Source organism: Erpetoichthys calabaricus, chromosome 11 (genome assembly GCF_900747795.2).
Source record: "Erpetoichthys calabaricus chromosome 11, fErpCal1.3, whole genome shotgun sequence".
In the NCBI taxonomy this organism is placed as follows: domain Eukaryota; kingdom Metazoa; phylum Chordata; class Cladistia; order Polypteriformes; family Polypteridae; genus Erpetoichthys; species Erpetoichthys calabaricus.
In genome coordinates, this window is record NC_041404.2 from 62,904,700 (window position 1) to 62,927,441 (window position 22,742).

The 22,742-nt window shown below is 42.2% G+C and overlaps 1 protein-coding gene across 2 annotated transcripts in view; it reads right to left on the reverse strand.

Annotated features, from left to right (window-relative positions):
* Positions 1 to 13,894, reverse strand: part of kdm3b (lysine (K)-specific demethylase 3B) — a 76,371-nt gene extending 62,477 nt beyond the window's left edge. For both annotated transcript variants that reach the window (XM_028813181.2, XM_028813180.2), the window contains exon 1: positions 13,541 to 13,894. In XM_028813181.2, the coding sequence (XP_028669014.1) occupies positions 13,541 to 13,717 (177 nt within the window). In that variant the 5' untranslated portion in view covers positions 13,718 to 13,894. The remainder of the gene's footprint in view (positions 1 to 13,540) is intronic.
* Positions 13,895 to 22,742: the final 8,848 nt, after the last annotated feature.

Sequence of the window (22,742 nt, forward strand, 5' to 3'; positions counted from 1 at the left end):
TTTCTGATAAAGACCAATTAGTTCTGAAGATTCCAAAAATAAACCAAATCTTCATACATTCATCATTTTTCAGCACCTTGAATAACTTGTTTCTGTTAATCTTATGGATGAACTCCTGCCAGCAAGCCCCCCTGCCTAGCTGTGTCCTAACAAACACTTCTGAAGGACAGTGTGACACTCCCATGATTCGTGTTCATTACCGTCTTCAGTCCCAACTAATTAACTGTCCAACGTCTGCTAGAATGCAGTCATAACATTTCAAATCAGTACTTTAGGCAGATTCAGCTACCTTTACATTATGAGGACGTCACTACATTTTTGAGAGCACATAACAAGTTTGTATTGCTACAATAAAATAAGATGCCACTTCATGTTGGTGCCGGAGATTAATGAGACCAAGCCAACCAAAGGTGACGGACTGTAAAGGGGCCCTCATTTCTGATATTCCCACATATGTATACATGTTCAGGTATTCTAATTGAATGGTAATGCTAAGAGACTCTTATACCAATCAATAAGTCAATTTGTAGATTTTTTTCTTAGAAGACAATCGGGTGAAGGTGTGGGTTTTCCTAGAGGCAAAAAAGTAAATAAATAAAAAGACGCAGAGAATTGAAAGGATGAGTGGTGTGGTGTTGAGAAAGAGGTTGGAGTGTAAATGACTAATGAACCCAGTGCTCCAAGATTGAGATTGAAGGCCAAGAGGAAAACTAAAGATCACGATGATGACGAAGGCAAGGAGGGTCAGATAAGGAGTCTGACATAGGTACCTGTGGGCCAATGAAGGCAGGCGGAAACTGGCAGTTTTGGTCTTAACTCATTTGCTTCACGTTCCCAGCCTAACTGCACATGTGAATTACATTTTAACAACCCCTTCTTACTGCTCTCTAGTGACATTATGCTATATCTCGTCACTGTGAAGGGTTTGTTCAATGTCATTCACCTTGGTGCATTTCTGTGAGCCATTCTTGATTTACCTCACCATATTCTTGAAGTTCAGTGCAATTTCAAAGCATAGCCACTTACATTCGTTTTCCTTAAAACAAAAATAAACGAGCAGCTTTTTCAGCACACAATCAGCTCTGTCTGCGTCACATTTTACTCGCATTAATAAGAAGGTCTTCCTTACGCACTAATTTTTTCTGCAGACAGTTTTTAGTGTAGAATCTTAAGAGCAACTCCAATTATTAAGGCGTAAGTGCGGCTCACTTCCCACGTTTGTGCTGACTAGTGAAGGTCCATCATGGCGTTAGCTCCAGCGCCAATGCCACCCAATGCTGCATAAAACTAAAGGGCCGATGACAGTACAAATGAGTGGCAGTAGATAACCTCCTTAGCATTTACAGCTTGTCTCAAAAAAAAAAAAAAAACTTAAAGTGTTACAGTTTTTGACTTGAAAAATTACGTTTTTATTAAATCTCATCTTTCTACTATAAAATGTGCAAAACACTAAAAGTAGAAAGTGTAATAAGTAATAAAAATGATCATTAATAATAAGAATATGAACAGCACACTCTACATGTGCGAGTGACACGAGCGTCACTTTCCAATTGATCAGAATCCCTTTCAGTTTCACTACCTGAAGACACATTCAGCTCGTCGTCACTGCCAAGAGGCGTTTCTTACGAGAAGCCATCATGAGGCAAGGAGACGCCGTGTCTACACCGCTGTAACGCTGGGGTGTGATGCTTACACAAGCCATGCCTATACGTTGGCACTTGTACAGCCCGAGTAATCCTCATATCTTACGTGAGACACATCTCTACCGTTGGCAGAGTCACTCAGGACTAACGCTTTTAGCACAAGTGAACACTAAGGAGGTTAAGGAGTTCAACTGTGAAGAAGCAAGCACAAAGTCAAATGTATTGTGACCTTAGGCGCTAACACTGACATCGTGTCCCGGGACACAAACTTTCATTCTGCTAAAATTAAACAAAAATGGACTTACATTTATTCACATATATTTAATTCAGTTAGTGTTTAAAACTGAAAATTGGCTGAAATACCCTCAACCACTGCAGCCTCTTAAACTATCGGTTACTACCCAAACTGAGTCACGAGTCACTGTTGTATTTATTGAGAGTGGATTGCATTTGATTTGCGAAGTGGGTTACTGCAGGTGGAATGCGTAATCAACATTCCTCTGATGATCTTCCTCAGCCCACCCTGCCCACTTCACTCTGATGATGGGCAGCAATTCTCCAAGGGCGACATAAGTCTCACCCGCTCTGAGGTTTGGCAACAATTCTCCTCAAGGGACAAGATCCCTTGTGGCTCCTCCACACCAACAATCAGCAGCGATTTTCCAAGGGTGACCACCGTCCCCTCATGGCAATCAACAAGTAATGGGTCTCGAAGACACCAAGATGGGCAAGACTGGGCCTCAAAGAAAAAAAAAAAAAAAGATTAAGAAACCCCTGGAGTAGAGGACTGTTGTGAATAGACTCAGAAAATGAAAATACGTTCAAAGCCAGAATGTCAGATGACAGTCTGTTAAGTTGAAGCAGTTCTATGAATTTTGTTTCAGACAAATACGTTTCTCAGAAGGTTTATGACAGTTAAGATATTAGATTTTTTTTCTAAACACAGAAACATATGTGGCACTGCATGCAAAATTCACTCACAAGTAACTAAACAGACAATAGTGCATTGACATAATATCGCGCGTCATTATAAAGAACAAATGTCCCTAAGAAAAGCATTAAACAACAAATATTAGGCCGTCTCCAGCTACTGTACCATAGTTAACAAAACAGAACTTCAGCGCTCGCAATTCAGTGTGGAAATCTTTAAGACACCTGCAGTTTAGACTTTGAATGGTCTTTTAAAATCTGAAATGTAAAGCTCAAATAGTCTTCTACTGTGACACATTCATACTCCCAACTTAAAGAACACTTTTGCATTGAATGTCATCAATTGACACACAAATGCTATGCTGTTCATTTTATTTGTGGATCGGTGCTATTTTATACGAGTACACGTCCGGCTGCGCTTCTCTTTCAATGGCAGTTATTGGGAGCTCGACTTGTACATGAAATCAAAGTCCTAAACATAGAGAATACAGCGGGCCACGTCTATAACAGGAACACACACACCTGAGCCCCGACTGGGGAAACTGCACTTGTCAAACATGCGTTGTCCTAGTAGGGGTGCATGGTCGCCGCAAAGGTAATAAGTGGCAATTAATGCCATGGATATTTTGTTATTTTCATTAGTAACACAATGGCATGTATATTTTTAAATATGTTTTGATACAGTACAGTGGAACCTTCATTTAACAGGGAACTGCTTAAAAATTGTTATTGGGAACCTTTTACTTGCTCGGTTAGTTTAGCCCTTAAACCCTTAAATTTGCCAGCACGCCGGAGCCGAGTTTCTTCGGCGATGTACATTAGTCGAACGCCCCAACCGGCTATAGTCAGTTCCCAGTGCAATTTGCCAGCATGCCGGAGCTGATCAGTGAGTGCCGTACATTCGTTAAGCAGCCAGCTCGTGACCACTGGCGCCCCCTAGTGAATCAGCATCACTGTCCCTGTGCTTGAGCCACTGCACTCGACTAGCCTGTGAGTGTCAGCGTTGGCCTCTGTGTGCAGCCAGTTCAAGAGCAGTTGGCGTAGTCGGTGATTTGCTGAATTTCATCAATGGCGTCAGTTGCACCTTGTACATATCATAATAGATAATGCCCAACGTTAGTCAGAGATGGTTTACTAGTCATATGAACTCAAATATTATACGAAAAAAGATGGGAAAAAAAAACTAGGACGGCTCAGCTACTCCTATTCACTTGTTTCCTACAGTATAGCTCCAAACACGTTAGCAGACATAACTGAAATGATAATCACTTAACCCTTAAACCGCCGTTTACCTCTACAATTTGCCAGCACGCCGGAAACGAGTATATTCGGAAAAGTACATTTGTTGAATGCCGCTACTGGCTAGAGTTGCTTTCCAGTGCAATTTGGGAGCACGCCGAAGCCAAGTATATGCAGCGATGTACATTCATTGAATGCCGCTCCCGGCTATAGTCGCTTCACAAAGCAATTTGCCAGCACGCCAGAGCTGATCAGTCAGTGTCGTATATTCGTTGAGCAGCCAGCTCATGACCACTGGCCTTGCAGCATTACTGTCCCCGGGATTCAGCCACTGCACTAGACTGGCCTGCAAGCGTCAGAGCTTACCTCTGTGTGCAGCCAGTTCAAGCGCAGTTGGCTCGGTGGTTTACTGAATTTCATTAATGGCTTCAGTTGCACCTTGAACATATAATAATAGATTACTGCAGTAGTTTTTGTTTTTTGTTTTTTTTTGTAATAGTTTTTACAGTTCATTTGCAGTGCGTAAAATGATCCGTGTTGTAGTAATTGTGATGCTCCTTGCATGAAAAAAAATACCTGTTCCATTAAAATTTCACATTATTTTTGTGAATTGTGACGCTTCCTTAAAAAGTGCAGTCAAAAAATGTTTTGACGTCTAGGGGTGCATTAATCACCCCCCCCCCCCCCCCCCAGTATGTAGCAGTTTAAGGATTAAGAACTTTAAATTTAGTAGATGAAATATCGTCTCTTATTTGTTACAAGACACAACACACTTGTTACAAACACATTGACAAATGGTTTTAATACAGTAAATTACTGATATTAAATAATTTAGATATAGCACAAACAATCCTTTTTTTTTTTACATTATTTTTTTAAAACCTGCCATCACCACCAGTTAGAAATGTAAAATGTGTGAAAATACTACCTGGGAATGTTCACTTGGGGTCTGCTGTTGTGTGTGTATGTAAAATCAAAGCATACATGTAATCACCTTGTGTTACTGTCACTGGAGATTTGAAGAAGTTAATGTTAAAAACAACCTGGTGAGGCTTCATCTGGAGTCCTGGGTGCAGTTTGGGTCTCCTGGCTACAAAAAGGACATAGCAGCTCAAGAAAAAGTCCAGAGAAGAGCGACGGGGCTGATTGAGGGCTACAGGGGATGAGTTATGAGGAAAGATTGACAGAGCTGAGCCTCTACAGTGATGAAGAGGGGACCTCAGTGAAGTGTTTCAAATGATGAAGGGAATGAGTCCAGTGGATCGAGATGGCAACTTTAAAATGAGTTCAACAAGAACACAGGGGCACAGTTGGAAACTTGAAGGGGAAATTTCACACAAACGTTAGGAAGTTTTTCTTTAACAGAGAACCACAGACACTTGGAATAAGCGACTAAGTAGTGTGGTAGACAGTAGGACTGCTTACACAACATTTACACATCATCCTAAATAAGATACGGCGACATTGCTACAGTGTAGCCACCAGGGAACACAGTCTTTACTTTGAAATGTCACATCAGACTCACTAACTGCTAAGTGTGGCCTACGACCAAAGCACTGGAGTCTGCATCAGTCACTGACAGCAATGGCGTTCAAGATGTCTGCACCATTTTCTGTCATCTTCCAAACTTGCTGCTGCTTCTTCTGCAAGCCCCAGAAGGACTGAGCGACTCTCCAACCTTGAGCAGTGGCATTCAAGTATTCAGTGTGCAAGCATCTGCTTTCCAGCCTTAATTCATCACCAATGTAATGTGGATGCTTATGTCCAATCTTGTTTCCATAATTTTAGTTAACCACAAGAGTTGCAACTAGTGCTGCTTGTTTCCGACCCATTTCAATTTCCGTTGAACATCTCTCTCTCTCTCTCTCTCTCTATATATATATATATATATATATATATATATATATATATTTAAAATCCAACGTCAGTCTGTATGTCTGTCCACTTTTCACGAGAGAACTACTTCACAGATTTTAGGCTTTTTTATATAATTTGCTTGAACATTCCGGTCGATTATGAAACCTCCCTCATCCTCTCTTATTGCACTAAGTATCAGAGTTCACCTGTGGTACCAATTTATTTGCACGAATCCAAGAGAGACACAGTGGGCCGAGGCCCTCCTCACTCACATTCCAGCCTCAGGGAATGTGCCTCAGTCATTTTTCCTAACTAGCGTATCACTGCACCTAAAATTGTAATTGCAATCATTTGTGAAGCCCTACTAGCTAGTGTTCTTTTTCTCACAAAGATATTTCCATTCTTTTAAAAATCTTCCATTACCGAGTCTGGATTTACTTACCACTTACTGTATGTCCTAAGATGTGCGATTTCATTATACACATAATTTTCATTAGATCACCGCAGAGTTAAAAGTTCAATTTACGCTGATGCTGCTTCTAGAGTTAGGCTGTGGTTTTTCTTGCAGGAGATCTATTGTAACAACAACAAGCCAACATTTACTTCACTGACACAATCCAGTATAAGAAAATGGAGATGCCAATCAGCCACCTTGCTGAGCCTTAAGCCCGGGGTGTTGCGTCAACATTTGTGTGTTTGGGCATAATATGCACAGAGCTCCTTTCAAAAATGAATGGCCATAAAGGCAATGCACTTCTAAAGACATTACATCAGACAGACTCCCGTGTTCTACATAGAACTCCAAGCAGACAATTTATTGAAAATTCAAATCCATCCCTTTCAGAAAGGACAAGCTTGATATCTACTTGGGGGTCTTTGAGAGGACACTAAAGGATGAGTGACTTGATTGTGGCAGAACTGCTTCACCCAACTGCATGACTTCCACCATCTGCAACAAGAAGCTTGTTGCATGGCAGTCACTTAAAATGCCACGTGTTCCTGGTAAGGCTGTCATTTACAAAGAGCTCTAACTAAAAAAGACTGAATGATATCTGAACATTTTGTTATTTTCTTAGTAAACGTTATGCAGGGCATTAACTGCACAGCTATTTTGAGCTACAGACTTGTATCTTATTACTGGGTGATTTTTAATGTCTTACCACAGGCCTGCTCCCTTGCCTCTCTGAAATGCACTGCTCTTAACGTGAACTCTGCCCATGTTACTTGGCGTAAGCACACAAAAAAGTCGTGTCAAAAATCAGCAACAGTCTTCCACCTACATGCCCAAAGAATACCTGGCCATACCAGACTGGTCCTTGTGTGAGTGTGTCACTTTGCCTGTATGACTCCCATAAGCCTCAACAAATTCATTCCGTTTTCAGGTTTGTCCTTCATGCGTGTGCTGGTGCCTTAGTGGTGGTCATCTCCGGCTACTCAGCTCAACCCATGGAGGACCACAGCAGACGCAGGCGTTTGTTTCAACCAGTTCTTGACATTAACTGGGACACCTATTTTAATTTATGATATCAGCATGTCAATATTTCCAACAGTTTATCGTGTCAACCCAGAAATGCAAAACATAGCTGACTTACTTTTAAAGGAATTTAAAAAGTTTGACTAAGCTATCCTGATCTCTTTTTCATTTTATAATCAGTTGTGTGCAAATGATCACAGAAGGAGAAATGACAATGAAGCAGCCACTCCTGTCACTTGTTCTTTGTTAACGGACACTATTGGGAGAAAATGAATCCACCCCACCCAGAGATGTATCCAAAATAACAGTAACATTAACAGGGACCTGCTTAAATAAAACCGGCATTGCAAAATCTCTGGAATCTGGAACATTTAATAGTATCATTTCAATAAAAAGTTAAGTATGACTGCATCATTGTATAATAACAAAAAGAGAGAGGACTGATGCAGTAAATAAGAGTATGCAATGCTTAATTAAAACAGGGTTTAAAATTAAAAGCAGGTGGCGGCTGAAACAAAAAACCTGCACACACCGATCTGAGTAGCCAGCTGGGCTCTGATACACGTGTTAAACTACAAAAAATGACAACATCGAGATAAAAGAACACAACTAAATATTTCAAATAAATAACATTAAGCCACTACTTTAATAAACAAGACACCTAACAGCAAAAGAGCTGGTCCCCTAAATAATCTGTACGTCTGTAAGGCTCATGCTCAGTTTTTGCTTTGCACCACCGCAATTCCAACATCCTCAGCAGAACAGCCAGCAGATCTCGTCATGCTTTGATACTTTCACATTTGATTTCTTCTTTTAAACATTACGGTTCTTTAAGTTATGGCACTTGTCTCTCTTTTGTAATTGTACCATACACAGCTTATTGTAATATCAGCTCCTCTGTAATCAAGTGAACTGTGAAGGACGCTACATAATAAACAAACTGTCTTCCCAATTTAAAAGTCTCTTGAAAAGCTGCATATGAATTAGATACACAAAACAGAACACACGAGAGGTTTTCCAAATTTCAAAGATGGACACTTTGTGCTTTAAGCAACATTAAAAATTCAAGAGTTTCGATCTAAAAACAATGCTGACCTGTGTAGAAAGTCAGATGACAGACCTCCGAGTGCAGCTCTACAAGGCGTTTAGAGGGTCGTTATTGTCCCGTGTACAGAGTGAGGTGAATGAGTGGAGTTTTAATTTCCTTTACGGTCATTTTCTAGGGAGTAGCAAACCAATCGTCCACTTTCTGAAGCAGCATTTTCTACAGATCACAGGGAGATGGAGCCAACTCCTGCAGCAGAAGACTCAAGGCAAGGAAACCACTAGAGAATATGCCAGTCTGCCTCAGGCTAAATTGGGGTGACAAATGAAACATCTATTCTCACGTACTGCCAAGATTTGTTTGTATAAATAACTGATGTTCAATAATTTAATTAAAAAAAAATTGCAGCTACAAAAGTGTAACTGCTCAGAAACAATTTTCAATAAAGAGCGCCACAGCAAAATAAACAGACTAACACAAATCAAAACAGAAAGAAAGTGAAAACTTCTGATTTGACAGCAATTTGTCTTTAAACCCACTTTTGTTTTAATTTAACTCATGGCCTAACAGGTTGGCGAGCAGGCACTGGTATAGCATGTTGCTGCACACACAACAAAACAGCTCAGGATTCGGGTTCACAACCCCACAGACAACCATGCAGTCCAGTCCACCCTCAGAAATGACCAGGTATCTGCCACCACCAAATGTTGCATGGGTGTCCAGCAGCTTGGGTCCTCAACAATGAGAATCCTGTGAGCCAGGTCATCCTCAGGGAATCGCGCCACATGGTCGTCCGTAACTGACGCTCCCTCACAATGCAGGTCATGTGCCTCATTCAGAACTCCGTGAGCAACACAAAGTCACACCAGTGGGACCCAAGGATTCTCCGAAGAGACACACATGAAGGAGTCCAGTCTTCATCTCAGGTCACCGGACAGCGTCCATGTCTCGCAAATAGGAAGCACCCGGACTCCAAAGACTTGGACCTTCGATCTTATGCAGAGATATCAGGAGCGCCACACACCCCTTTCCAGCAACTGATGTCAATAATAATAAATTAACATGAATTAAAAAAAAATGTCCATGGATGGGCCTGCTTTGAATGGGAAGCATTTGATGAGAGGTAAACTCTCTGGACAGGACTGGATCACAGCTCAGCTGGCTAGACATCTCAGTATTTGTTTACATGGATGATACTCAGATGTACTGAATTTATGTGTTAAAAGAGAAAGTGCAGAGTTTTCTCAGCTCACCAGTTGCCTCAATAAAATTAAAATCTGGATGGAATGTAACTCTTCAAAATGAAATGCAACAAAACCAAAATCCTGTTAACTGTCACTAAAGCTCAGCTCAGGAGTGATTGAGAAGGAGCTCATTTTCTTAATGATGGTAAACATCATCACACCTTCTTCTACTGGGAATCTTGGCGGGTTTTCTTATTCCACTCACATCAAAAATTATATGTCTGACTTTACACCAAACTACAATAGCAACGTCCTCCGTTACCCTGCACCGGTCCACTGATTCTGGGCATCTTGTTCGACATCACAGGCTTAGCATGATATTCCTAAATTAATTAGATCAACTGAAACCTTGATTCAAACGTCCATGGTCTCATGTCACAATTTTGAAAGATGGAACTGAGACATCTACAAAACCACTGTCACCAGTTTAGCTGCAGCCTGTTGAGCTCTCATTATATGAGAAAAATCATTTCTTATTTCACAATTAACACTATAATACATGTAAATCATAAACTTATTACTCTATTTAAACTTAAGAGAGAGAGAGAGGGAGAGGGGTTAGGAGCCCACGCTGATACAGAGCACTGCTGCACCCACCACATGACAAATCAACTCAGGATCCCAGATTAGGACCCAAGTGTCTGTTTCTGATTGTTTGGTCAGAGACATTCACACCAGTGGCCTGCCTGCTGGAGGTCACTTTGTAGGCTCTGTTCCTCCTTGACCAAAGGAGCAGATACCAGTGGGTCCTGCTGATGAGTTAAGGGCCTTCTACAAGGGACCCTGTCCAGCTCTCCTCGAGTTACTGCCAGTCTGTCTCCTGGAATCTCCTCCATGCCCTTGAGACAGCAAACCTTCTGGCACTGGCATGTATTGATATGCCTGCCATCCTGGAGAAGTTGGACTACCTGTGCCAGCTCTGTAGGGTCCAGGTATGGCCTCATGCTGACCATAGCCAAATGCAAAACGAGTTACACAACAGATGAGGAGGGAAAAATGCCAGTGGCCTCCCTCCACCTGTTAAACCACTCATTCCTGTTTTGGGGGTTGTCTCATTGTTGCCCCCCCCCCCCCAATATGCACCAAAGCAGCTGAAACTGATGAACAAGCCCCTCTGCTACTTCACTGACCAGATCAATAGCCCCCAAGTGTCACTGACTTGATGCTCTACTCGGATTACAAAGGAGTCCTTTCATTTTTTTGAGCAGTACATAATCATTTGCCAGTGACTGCTCAAAATATTTTCTTCATGGAATTCTCTGAAACAAAACATGATTTTTAACAATCTACACTTTTCATAACACAGTACTCATGAACTAAGCCATAAAATGCAGTACAGAAAAATTCAATCGTAACATACAAGAAAACATTTTTTTCTCACTAGTCATATCCCAGAGTTCTGTGGGAACATTTAAAAACTTTAGTCACTGCTGTCAGAAGAGCCCAAGACTGGCGAGGGCTCAACATCACCTGTCCTGAACGGCTGCAGGATGGCACTGGAGATCGCGAAGGATGCACCGGCTTCAAATAATCAACTGGCGATGCCTGCTTTGTGTGCTGCTTGATCCCTAAGGGATTTGGTGTATGGGAGCACAGCACAGACGAGCTGATGTTTAACCTCTAGCCAGCTGGTCGGTTTGTTATGCTGTTAACAATAACTCCAGACTCATCTCATGAGGCTGTGAACTTTACAATGGCACAAAGCACAAACATTACAATGGCACAAAGTTTATCCAACACCTTTACTTTCTCACTAACTGCATGCTTGGGTTTAAAGCCCAAAGGACGTGTGCTACACTTTTGGGGCATAATTGAAACACAATAAGCAAAACCATGCAAATATTCAATGAATGCACAGGGAGCTCTTAACTCAATATACGTAGGGTGTTCAAGACCTGTCAAAATCGGAAAGATCTGATGTGGTTTAGTGTGGAGATACAGAGGGCCTGAGTTGCTCTTTTTACTTTCTCATGTACAACGTATAGGTAAAGTATTGCAATCATCTGAAGATTTGATGTCAAGATTTTGATGAATCTCAACGCTTTAGACCTCACCTGAGTCTGAAAATACCACTTTTGGAATTACATCTGTACGTATGTAAACATGATACCATGAGTTCACTTTCACTGAGGTCAACCAAATTCTGCATACAACTATTAGGTACAAAACGTAGATTTCTACTTTTCGGCTATTTCCATTAACCAGTTTACTCAACTTTACTTTTATAATAATTGTTCAATATATTACTAATTAGATTTGATTTGTTATTGATGGTTCCTTAATGTACATAATAGAAAAATAGAATCATTGTCTTGCAGTTTACTCCTCAAATATCCATCCCCATATCTGAGTATATGAGAAAATCTAGGAGAGAGCACTTCAGGTTTTTTGATACAATTTTCAACAAGCCATAAATGTGAAAATAGTGCCAACCATATCAGACGTTTGACTTCTAATACTAAAGAACACTCCATGGAAAGGCCATGTGTCTAGCAGTAACAGGTTAAATGTTCAGCCTCATAGAACATAAGTCATATTTGCACACAGTTAGGTCACATGCCCCCTTCTCTCAAACACTGATGACAATACAACCCTACAAGTGTTTGGCACCCTGGTTGTTGGGTACAAGAATAGCAGAATTTCTGAGAATTTTGCTTTTAAATCTGCTGATTTGATACGGATTAGATTCTGTATTAATAACAATCTCCCAATATGAAATGATAGATGAAAACTTCCACAAGCATCTACTGGGGAAACACAGCAAGAAAGAAAAGTGACACCTGCCGTTTTTGCCCTTGTCTTCTTCTTTCGGAGCGTGGTGTGGCATTTGTTGATATGTGGGAAGTTGAACGAGCTGTTGATGCCTCAGACTTTCAGCCCTGCACGTCGTGGAACCTAAACTGGGAAAGTGTGCTCCATCCGAGGAGAAAGCCTCCATGTTCGTGGTGCTCACTTCCTTGTTGATGTGACGTCAGAGAAGCGCGTGTTGGCCACTCTGGGATCCCCAAGTCAAGCGCGCGGCGTTCACCACACAAGGCTGTCAGTTCAAGACCAGCCAGGCAGTGGGCAAGAAAGAAAAGTGACACCTGCCGTTTTTGCCCTTGTCTTCTCCTTTCGGAGCGTGGTGTGGCATTTGTTGATATGTGGGAAGTTGAACGAGCTGTTAATGCCTCAGACTTTCAGCCCTGCACGTCGTGGAACCTAAACTGGGAAAGTGTGCTCCATCCGAGGAGAAAGCCTCCATGTTCGTGGTGCTCACTTCCTTGTTGATGTGACGTCAGAGAAGCGCGTGTTGGCCACTCTGGGATCCCCAAGTCAAGCGCGCGGCGTTCACCACACAAGGCTGTCAGTTCAAGACCAGCCAGGCAGTGGGCACGAAGGCACCGATGGCGTGCACTTTACTCCTTCCACATTGCCTTTGTCTTACCGACTAACCCATGCTGGTGTAAACTCACTGACGACGATCTGAAAGAGTGTTTGGATTTTTCTAGTATTTGGTCTTGACAACCGCCAACCTCCAAGGCGCACATATTTGCTACAGGGCTATAAAGCTTGTCGCATCAGGGACCTTGTCTTGCCGGGACGCCATGCCACCACCGCCACACATTTTCAGGCGCTGGTCGGCTATGGCCCATTTCTGGCAGTCACCACTAATGCTGACCACAAAGCCCCCCACCATTCCGAGCCAAGCGCACGTTTGGCCCCCGCGATTAACCCGCCGTCCGCCTCCACTGCCCGTGTGTTTGTTTACATGTTCACCGGTCCGGAGCAGCCACTCGCCCGCCAGGTGCACGGGGCTCGAAGCACCCGCCCCCAGGCCATTGTCTTTGTCCGTTTCGCTCCCCTGGCTCGGCAGTCGATTTCTGCACGCTGTCTCACTAACCCCCCACGGCAAGGCCCCAGATCCACGGCTTTTCCTAACGAGCGCCGACCGCCAAAACAACCCGGCGACAAGTAGAAACCCGCAGGCTCGAGCGGCTAAGCAACTCCCTCCCCTGTCTTCGTCCTCTCCCTTGTTCAAATAATGAAGGGGAGCGCTCGTCGCCCTGCGCGGGTCCCCAGCCCCAACGGAATCAGGGCTGGCAAAAGAAGAAGTGGGCCAACTTACCGACAAAGCCGATGAGCCCGCAGCGCTCGCTCCGACCCCTTCCAAGCCGCGGACCGCCCGCACAGTACCGCGTAGCCATTCACGCTGCTGGTCACGGTCAGGCTCGGCGGATGAGCAGGCGGGATCCTTGAAGAGGAGCAGCACTCTTTTCCCGACCAAGCCGAGCGTCTCGTCCATCGCCGTAGTCCCGTGCGCGCCGACAATTCTACAGAAGGAGCTCCAGTCACGCTTACAGGTTAGAGCGAGTCGGTCCGCGGCCTCCAACTGAATTAAGTTCGTGCAGTTGTGGTTATTGTTCGAGGCGCAGCAACCCCATTCGCTCCGCCATTATTCAGCCAACGCGCCCCCGCTGCTACTGCTGCAGTTCCGTGCTAAGGAGCAGCGCCCCTCCGCGGTCAGGCCGAGACTCGCCACTGCCGCGCTTGTAGTGCGCACGCGCCGCCTCCCCGCCTTCAGTCTCCCCAGCATGGCGGTCGGTAAAACAAAACTGGCGCGCCCGCGCACTCGCCGAACGCCGCCTCCTCGGCCGCCATTTTGTGTCGCTGACGAAAATGGCGTCTGCATGTCGGAACTCTTATGGCGTTGATGGAAACGGCCTTTCCAGTTGAGCAGATGGACTCGGAGTGCAGAATGGAGAATGCAGATGGCGGCTTGTAGGAGTTGCATGGAAGGTATTGAGTTCAGAAGCCATTGATTGTTGGATGTTCTTTTCTGATTGGAGAAGTTAGAAACAAATTCTTGAGTCTTAAAGTACCAATGAAAATAAAAAGCAACCAGAGTGGTTATATCATAGCAGCATACTGGCCAAAGGTTTGACAGCTGACTCAGTGACCGCTTCAGAGTTTGACGTATTGATTGTCACTTCCTCGGAATGCAGTCGCCGTTAGCTACCCACTGAGCCAGCGTGAGGTGAAGGGGAGAATGAAGAAGAGCCGCTGGACGCTAGCTGGCACGTTTCCTATTGGTATGATGGCTTGTCTTTTTGGCAGTTCTGTCTGTCTGTGTGTTTATCATTTTATTTATTTTCCATAGTAATTTACCATATAGTCTTTTTCAGTGTATTCTTTGATCCAGTAGTTATCGTAATTCTTTAAATTCTACTTATCCATTTCAGGATGGTAGAAAGCCAGAACCATTAATAAAAGGAGAAGAACCTCAAGACTGCAAGTTTGAAAGGACAGCCGAGCCCATTTAGGACAATATGAAGCATTAACAAAGTCAAATAAATATCATAATAGCAATAATGCTATCGTGGGTACCAAGTACTGCAAAGTTCTTACTTGTAGGTCCAACCAACAGGTTTCCATAAATAAGAATGGATTACAATGCAGAACTTCAAACACAAATCAGCTAACCTGATGTCCTCCTTACTTCTTTCTCTATGCGTACTCAAGACTTTGTGCAAAAAACCTGACAAGCTACTTAACTTTGATGGCGATACTAAACTGAAGTCGACAGGATAGATAGATAGCGTAGTTGGCAGGATTAGATAGATAGATCTTTATTGTCATTGTCACTTTTACAAAGGAACAAAGAAATTGAAGGTGCAGTCGACTCAGTGTGAGGCATAAGAGTTAAAAAGACAAGAAGAGAGAAAATAATAACAAACCGAATAGTAATAAAAGTACTTTACAAAATGTACAAATTGCACTGGTTGACTTAAGGTCTGTATTGCACATTTAGAGAATGATACGGAGCAGTTTTATTCTGAGTTCAGGGCCATGATGGCTTTTGGATAAAAGCTGTTTTTAAGGCGGTTTCTCCTGGTTTTCATTGCTCTGTATTTCTTGCTCGATGGCAAAAGCTGGAAGAGGAAGTGACTGGGATGTGATGAATCCTGTGAAATGTCCATTGCTTTTTTGTGGCATCGGGAGGTGTAGATTTGTTCCAGAGTGGGGAGGATACAGCCATTTGTTCTCTCCGCTTTCCTGACGACCCTGTGGATCATTTTCCTTTCTGAGGAAGTGCAGCTACCGTACCACACACACACAGTCCGTACGTGAGCACACTCTCGATGGAACAGTGATAAAAGACAAGGAGCAGATTTTTGGGGAGATGGTTCTTTCTGAGGATTCTCAGTCTCTGCTGCGCCTTCTTCAGCAGCTCCTTGGTGTTGGCGCTCCAGGTCAGGTCATCCTCCAGCTCAATGCCCAGAAACCTGAACACCGGGACCCTCTCCACACAGGCCCCACCAATGATGAGTGGCTGGATGTCAGTTTTGTTTTTTCTAAAGTCAATAACAAGCTCCTTCGTTTTTGTGGTGTTGAGGAGCAGGTTATTGACTCTGCACCACTCTGACAGCCACTCCACCTCGTCCCTGTATGCCAGCTCACCCTCCTTGCCCAAGATGAGTCTGACCACCGTTGTGTCATCCGCAAACTTTATGATCTTGTTGCTATGGTGAGTGGGGACACAGTTGTATGTGTAGAGGGTGTAGAGGAGTGGGCTGAGCACACAACCCTGCGGTCATCACAGATGGACCTGGACAGAATGCAGATGTGGGCAAATTTATGAGAGGTGAAATGTAATATAAGTAAATATTAAGTGCTACCTGAATAAATATAAAATTATTTGATATTGCGTGCCGTATGTGCCCTCTCAGTATTCTTCCTACACTTTTCTTCAGTATCCTTGTGTGTCTCAATCTCTCTTGCCTGATGTTCCCTCTCAATCACATTCCTGTGAAGCCTTCTTCTCAGACTCCGCATCCGCATTTTGACTACAATCAATGGTAGAGGGTCCCTCCATTACATTAGAACAATCTAGATGAGAGCATGCCATTCAGTCCAACTAAGCTCGCCAGTCCAATCCACTTATTTCTTCAGTCCCTAAAGTCTTACTGCCTACCACACTACTTGGTCTTATATTCCAGGTGTCTAAGAAAAACTTCCAAATGTTTGTGCGAAATTTCCCTTTAACACGTTTCCAACTGTGTCCCTGTGTTCTTGATGAACTCATTTTAAAGTCACCGTCGATCCACTGCACTCATTCCCTTCATAATTTTAAACACTTCAGTCATGTCACCTCTTAATCTTCTTTTGCTTAAACTGAAATGGCTCAGCTCTTTGAATATTTCTTCATAATTCATCCCCTGTGGCCCTGAACTCAGCCCAGCATCCAAATCTCGAGGTCGAATTTTTGGACAATTACAATACTTTCCCTATACTTCGTATATGAGAAAGTAAAAATAAAAATAAGATTAGGCAATACTTAGTAATAAAGAATAAAGTAAGACTCAATGGCCAGGAGAACAGAAAAACCAAAAAAAAAACAAAACTCCAAAGGGCTGGAGAAAAAAAAAACAAAACTAAGTCTGCAGGGGCCACGAGACCACCCAGCTGCCACTGGGATTTCTACCTAACACAAATTATCTCAAATCAGTCCTCATGGTTTTCAGGCTTCACATGGAAGAATTTGATGACGCTGGTCATGTGGACCTCTGGTCTTCAATCCATCAATGTAGGGACTGCGTGGTGCCCTGATCAGGTGGTGGTGGTGCAGATCACCATCACAGAAAACTGGAAAAAGAACAGCAGAGAAGGTAGAGGTCAGATCAGATTGTGGAGCCATGATGAAAATTATAATTCAATGCATATACATAATATCAGGGTTACACTAAAATGCACCTATGAGAAAGCTATGTTACAATAACGGGTTTTTAGCTGTTTTTTAAAGTGCACCTCCGTATTAGTCTGGCGAATTTCTGTCGTATTCCAGATTTTAGGTGCATAACTGCAGAAGGCCGCTTCACCACTTCTTTTAAGTTCAGCTCTGGGAATTCTAAGCAGACACTCATTTGAAGATATAAGGCTACGATTTAGAGTGTAAGGTGAAAGGCATTCCACAATATAGTGTCACACACGCGTGTTTAGGAGACAACTAAAGGGCTTGAACAGATGTAATTCCACACCGGGCCAGGGGGTGGCGAAGTGTACTAATTCTCTCTCTCAACCCCTTGCAGACCATTCTCGGGAAATCCCGCCTGTTTCTGGGGCAGCCAACGACGTCACTTCCAGTTCCAGAGCCTGATGACATCACTTCCTTTACTGGCCTTTAAAGCCGCCATCTTGCTTCCAGTATATCAGTTCTGTTTTGGGCTCAGTTGTGTGAATATTATACGGGTGGCTGCCCCAAACCTTCGCAATGTCTTTTTGTCGTTCTTGTGACAATAGGATAGAGCGAGATTATTGAAGGCTTTGTAAACCATAAGCAGTATTTTCAAGTCAATTCTAAATGGCACAGGTAACCAATGTAATGACGCTAAGACTGGTGTGATGGGCTTAGATTTTCTTTTCCTAGTTAAGATTCTGGCAGCTCCATTTTGCACTTGTTGTCTTTCTTGGTTGTCCTGAGAGGAGTATGTTACAGTAATCTAGTCGACTAAAAACAAAAAAAACAAAAGCGTGAACTAATTTTTCAGCATCTTGCAAAGTTATATGAGGTCTAACTTTTGCTATATTTCTTAAGTGAAAAAGTGCTCTCCTTGTGATCTGATTAATATGTGATTTAAAATTGAGGTCAGCGTCAATAATTACCCCTAAATTCTTTGCCTCTTTCTTGACTTTTAAGTCTAATGGATCAAGTTTATTTTTAATACCCATTTTTGCCAATCACTAAGATTTCTGTTTTTTCCTTACTTTGAGAAAATTACTACTCATCCACTCAGAAACACAAGTAAGACATTGGGGACAGTGAATCAAAAGAGTCGGGGTCATCAGGCGCTATTGATACAGCAGTGTGTCATCAGCATAGCTCTGGTAGCTCACGTTATGCCTTGAGATAATCTGACCTGATGGAAGCGTGGAGATCGAAAAGAGCAGCAGACCCAGGAGAGATCCTTGTGGAACACCATAGAGAATATTTTGTGTCTTTTCTACCTTTTTAGTACGACTCAAACCAATTTAAGACATTACCAGAGAGGCCCACCCACTGACTAAGGCGATTTATAAGAATATTGTGATCAATGGTGTCAAAAGTTGCATGCAGATCTAAGAGGATGAGAACAGATAAACGGCCTCTGTCTGCATTTACCCACAAGTCATTGACTACTTTAACAAGCACAGTTTCTGTACTGTGATTTGTTCTGAAACCCGACTGAAACTTGTCAAGAACAGAATGTTTATTCAGGTGATCATTTAGCTGCATAATGACTTGATAATTCTAGCTAATTAGCTGCATGATTCTAGGATTTTACTTAAGAAAGGCAGGTTAGAAATGGGTCTAAAATTGTCAAAAACAGAGGAGTCGAGAGCAGGGGTTTAACAACGGCAGTCTTAAGACAGTCTGGGAAGACACCCATATCTAATGATGAGTTTACTATGTCAAGCACACTATCAGTTAGCACGCCGGATACTTCTTCAAAAAAGTGTGTTTATATCGAGTCAAGAACAAGGTGGAGGATCTCAGGTGAGAAATTATTCTATATAAATCGGGTAAATCTATCCTGCTAAAAGAATTTAATTAGCTTAAAATGGAATACTGGGATTTAATAGGATCAGCTATTGGCAGATGTACAATATTATTTCTAATATCATTAATTTTGTGATTAAAAAATAGAGCAAAAGCCTTACCAGTTCAGTTTCACTGGAAGTTTTTTGGAAGCATTCCATTGAGTGACCTCTGGGTTTAGCAGACGATCAATCGCAGAGAATAAGACTCTGGGACTACCAGCGTTGTTATTTATAATTTTTAGAGAAGCAGCACTTCTTCACCAGACGGACTATGTTTTTCTATTCTGTTATTTTAGCCTTCAATATTTCATAGTGAACTATCAATTTAGTTTTTCTCCATTTACGCTCAGCTCCCCGGCATGTTTTCTTTAAATCAGACACTCTTTGGATCTTCAATGGTATAACAGTGCTGGAGGATTTTTTAACTGTCTTTTCAAGAGTGACTATGTCATCTTTAAAATTTCTCACTTTACTATTTACATTATTATCACTATTGTAGTAAGTACTACAAACAGACTGTTTGAATAAAATGTTAGCAAACTTTGAAGCTGCAGATGAATCAAAGAAGTGTTTTTTAACAATACACATCTCATTAATTGTAGCTATCAGTATTTCTACATTAAATAGTAAGAGAAAATGCCCTCACATCAACTTTTAATCCTTTAGTAATCACTAAATCTAATGTGTGCCCCCTGCCTTGTGTGTTGGCTGACTAACATGTTGGCTCAGATCAAAAGAGACCAGGAGGCTCATGAAATCTTTTGCTTTCAGGTCACACTGATTATTGATATGAAAATTAAAGTTGCCAACAATTAGGAACCTGTCATAGTTAGTTATGATAATTGACACTAAGTCTGAGAATTCCTTAAAGAAAGACATTATATTTAGGAGGTCTATACATGGACAATACTAGAGACTGAGAAGCTCCTTGAATAACAATGGCAAGATACTCTGAAGACACGAACATACCAAAGCTGACATCTTTACATTTTAACCAACTTGAATAAATATTTGCTAAACTGCCTCCTTTCTTGCCTTGGCAAACCGCATGAGTAAATCTACTCCCTTTCTTGGTATCCTCATGTGTGTAAACCTCTCATGCCCAGTGGAGGAACCAGAGCAAAACTGACCAATCAGACCAAAGGCAAACTGACCAATACGACTATCTGGTGGGCGTTTTATTATATAGCAGAAGATTATGCATAGCGAATAAATAACGGGAGATTTCAACAGTTCAAAAATTGAATTCCATTATATAGTCACATAAAAGAAAAACATACAGTATACCGCATTGCTTCTAATATAAGATGCCCTCCGATTTAAGGCATGCCTTCCCTTTTCAAAAACAGACTTCAGAATTAAAAGGAATTACCGGTTTACACAAGAATTACCCATACATTTACCGCTTTAAGAAGACTTTTTTTGTTTTCCTTTCATGGAGTTAATTTCTGTTTCACAGGCCCTCGTGCGCCAAGTCACTTTCCCTTTCGCAAGTCTGCAGAGGCGTTTTCCTGTATTTGTTTAGCTGTAGAAGGTCTTATGAGGTGAGACCATGAAATATCTTGAATTTACGGTGCACCCCAATGTTAAGTCTGGAAAGTTTGAAAGTGTTTCTCTTAAATTAATAGCAACACTGTGTTTAAATGCATTGTTTTTGCTTACGTATTTCCGCTCAATGCATGAAACAAATAACATTTCTAGGAAACATTAAACATATTTCTCTTTATACGTGCAGTATGTGAATCCAGCAATTCAGAAAATGTGTGTAAAAGCAAATCAGTAAGGTGGTGTGCTACTGAAGAACTTGGATTAATAATAAAATACTATCCAACACAGAACTCAGGCAGGAAGGCCCCTACGGTGGTCACCGTGGTCGTCGCCCTTCACTCCAAACTCTACAAGATGCAACGGAGAGGATCCTGAGATGTAAGTAGAAATCAGCAGCTACCAACGGCGCACTTGTGTTTGCTTAATAGTAAAGAAGTAGCTGGGCTCAAGTGCTGCATTTGATCTGTTACTACATTCACACGAGCTCAGCGGTGGTTTTCATGGATTGGAGAGAAAGGAATTCATTTATTTCCAAACAGGTTGAATTTTCAGACACATTTTAAACAACAAACCTTGCAAAAAAAAAAACCCCTTGGAGTCGTCATGCTAGTTTTGGGTTTTCACATATCATTGCTGGAGCTCCAATGATTGATTCACTTTCATCAGGTGACACGACTGAGATGCTCACAATTATCAAATGAAATCTTCAGAAATATAACATTAATAATAACTCTTTACATTTACAGAGCGCTTTTCTCACTACTCAAAGCGCTCAGCAATTGCAGGTTAAGGGCCTTGCTCAAGGGCCCTATTGGCATTTACAGGATTCGAACCGGCAACCTTCTGATTGCCAGTGTAGATCCCTAACCTCAGAGCCAGCACTCCACCCAAATATATCAGGAACTGATGCCAACTGCGAACAACATCAATGATTGCCAGCCTCGCTCGGTAGACTTTCACGTCATGTTGGTGGAAAATGTGCATATTATCAGGCAGTTTTGAATTTACAGTTGCCATACATGTCTTCAAATGGCATCACTCATAGTAGCAGCAGCAAACGGGATGAGATTACGCTGCGATAAATCTGCACTCATCTTCTAGTCACTGTTGGTCACCAGTGGACTCTTCCTGCTTAACTGAAAGAATCCAAATCCACTCTCTATAATTAGGTAGACAGAACTTGAATTTGACAGTTCAGTGGGAAGTGACAACTTATATTATCTAATGTCACAGACGTGCAAGTAGGGGGACGTTGTGTGGACCAAGTAAAGGTAATTCCACGCCAGGCCAGGGGAGGGCGGGGTGCACTAAACCTTCTCCTGTTGTCTCTACAGACCAGCCACGGGAAGACCTACCTGAGTCAGTGATGACATTTCCAGTTCTGGTGCCCAGACTGATGTCAGAAGGGCATCACTTCCAGTTATCTGACATCACTTCCAGTCTGATCATGTAAAGCTGCCATCTTTACCAACTCTCATCGGTTCTATCTTGGACTCAGTGCTATCAACAGCTCTTTATTACTTAAAAACCATTTGCAGATTTGCAGCCAGGAATATTATACGGGTGGCTGCCCCAAACCTATTTACGTGTGTCAAGTCTGTTCATTTTCACACTAAGAACAGAAGAGAGACGACATTTCCCAACAACTTTGGTGAGAATTCATTCATCCATTCATTCTGTGCTTTTACATTTTTATTTATACGTGAGGTGATGTTTCATGATGGGATTTTTTGTTCATATGGGCCTCTGGACTAAAGGGAACAGGTGAGGTGTTGGACATTGATTATGATTTATTGTAATTTTAAATGTTAATGTTTAGGAATATTATATTTTTATGGAGTTGTTTTTTTAATTTACTGTGAATATAAGCTTGGAAGAAAAAAAGAAAAAGAAATGATCAGATAACTAGCTGGGTAGATACCAGTTTTTACATTTATTTAAAGACCAAAACACAATCCCATAATAAAAAAGCAAACACAGTAATCTGCTCCCATGCTAATCCATGAAGCTCATGTCGTAACAAGAAGCGCCTCGCCTGAAGTGGTCCGTGGTGTAGACAGAGACGTCAGACAGAGCAGGGAGGTTCAGCTCAGGCCCAGCATGTCGTGTTACAGTTCCATTGTCTGAGCCGATCCTTTAAACACAATGAGGTTTTTATTCCGGTCTTTGCTAACAAAACGCTAAGCGGTGTGATTTAAACACAG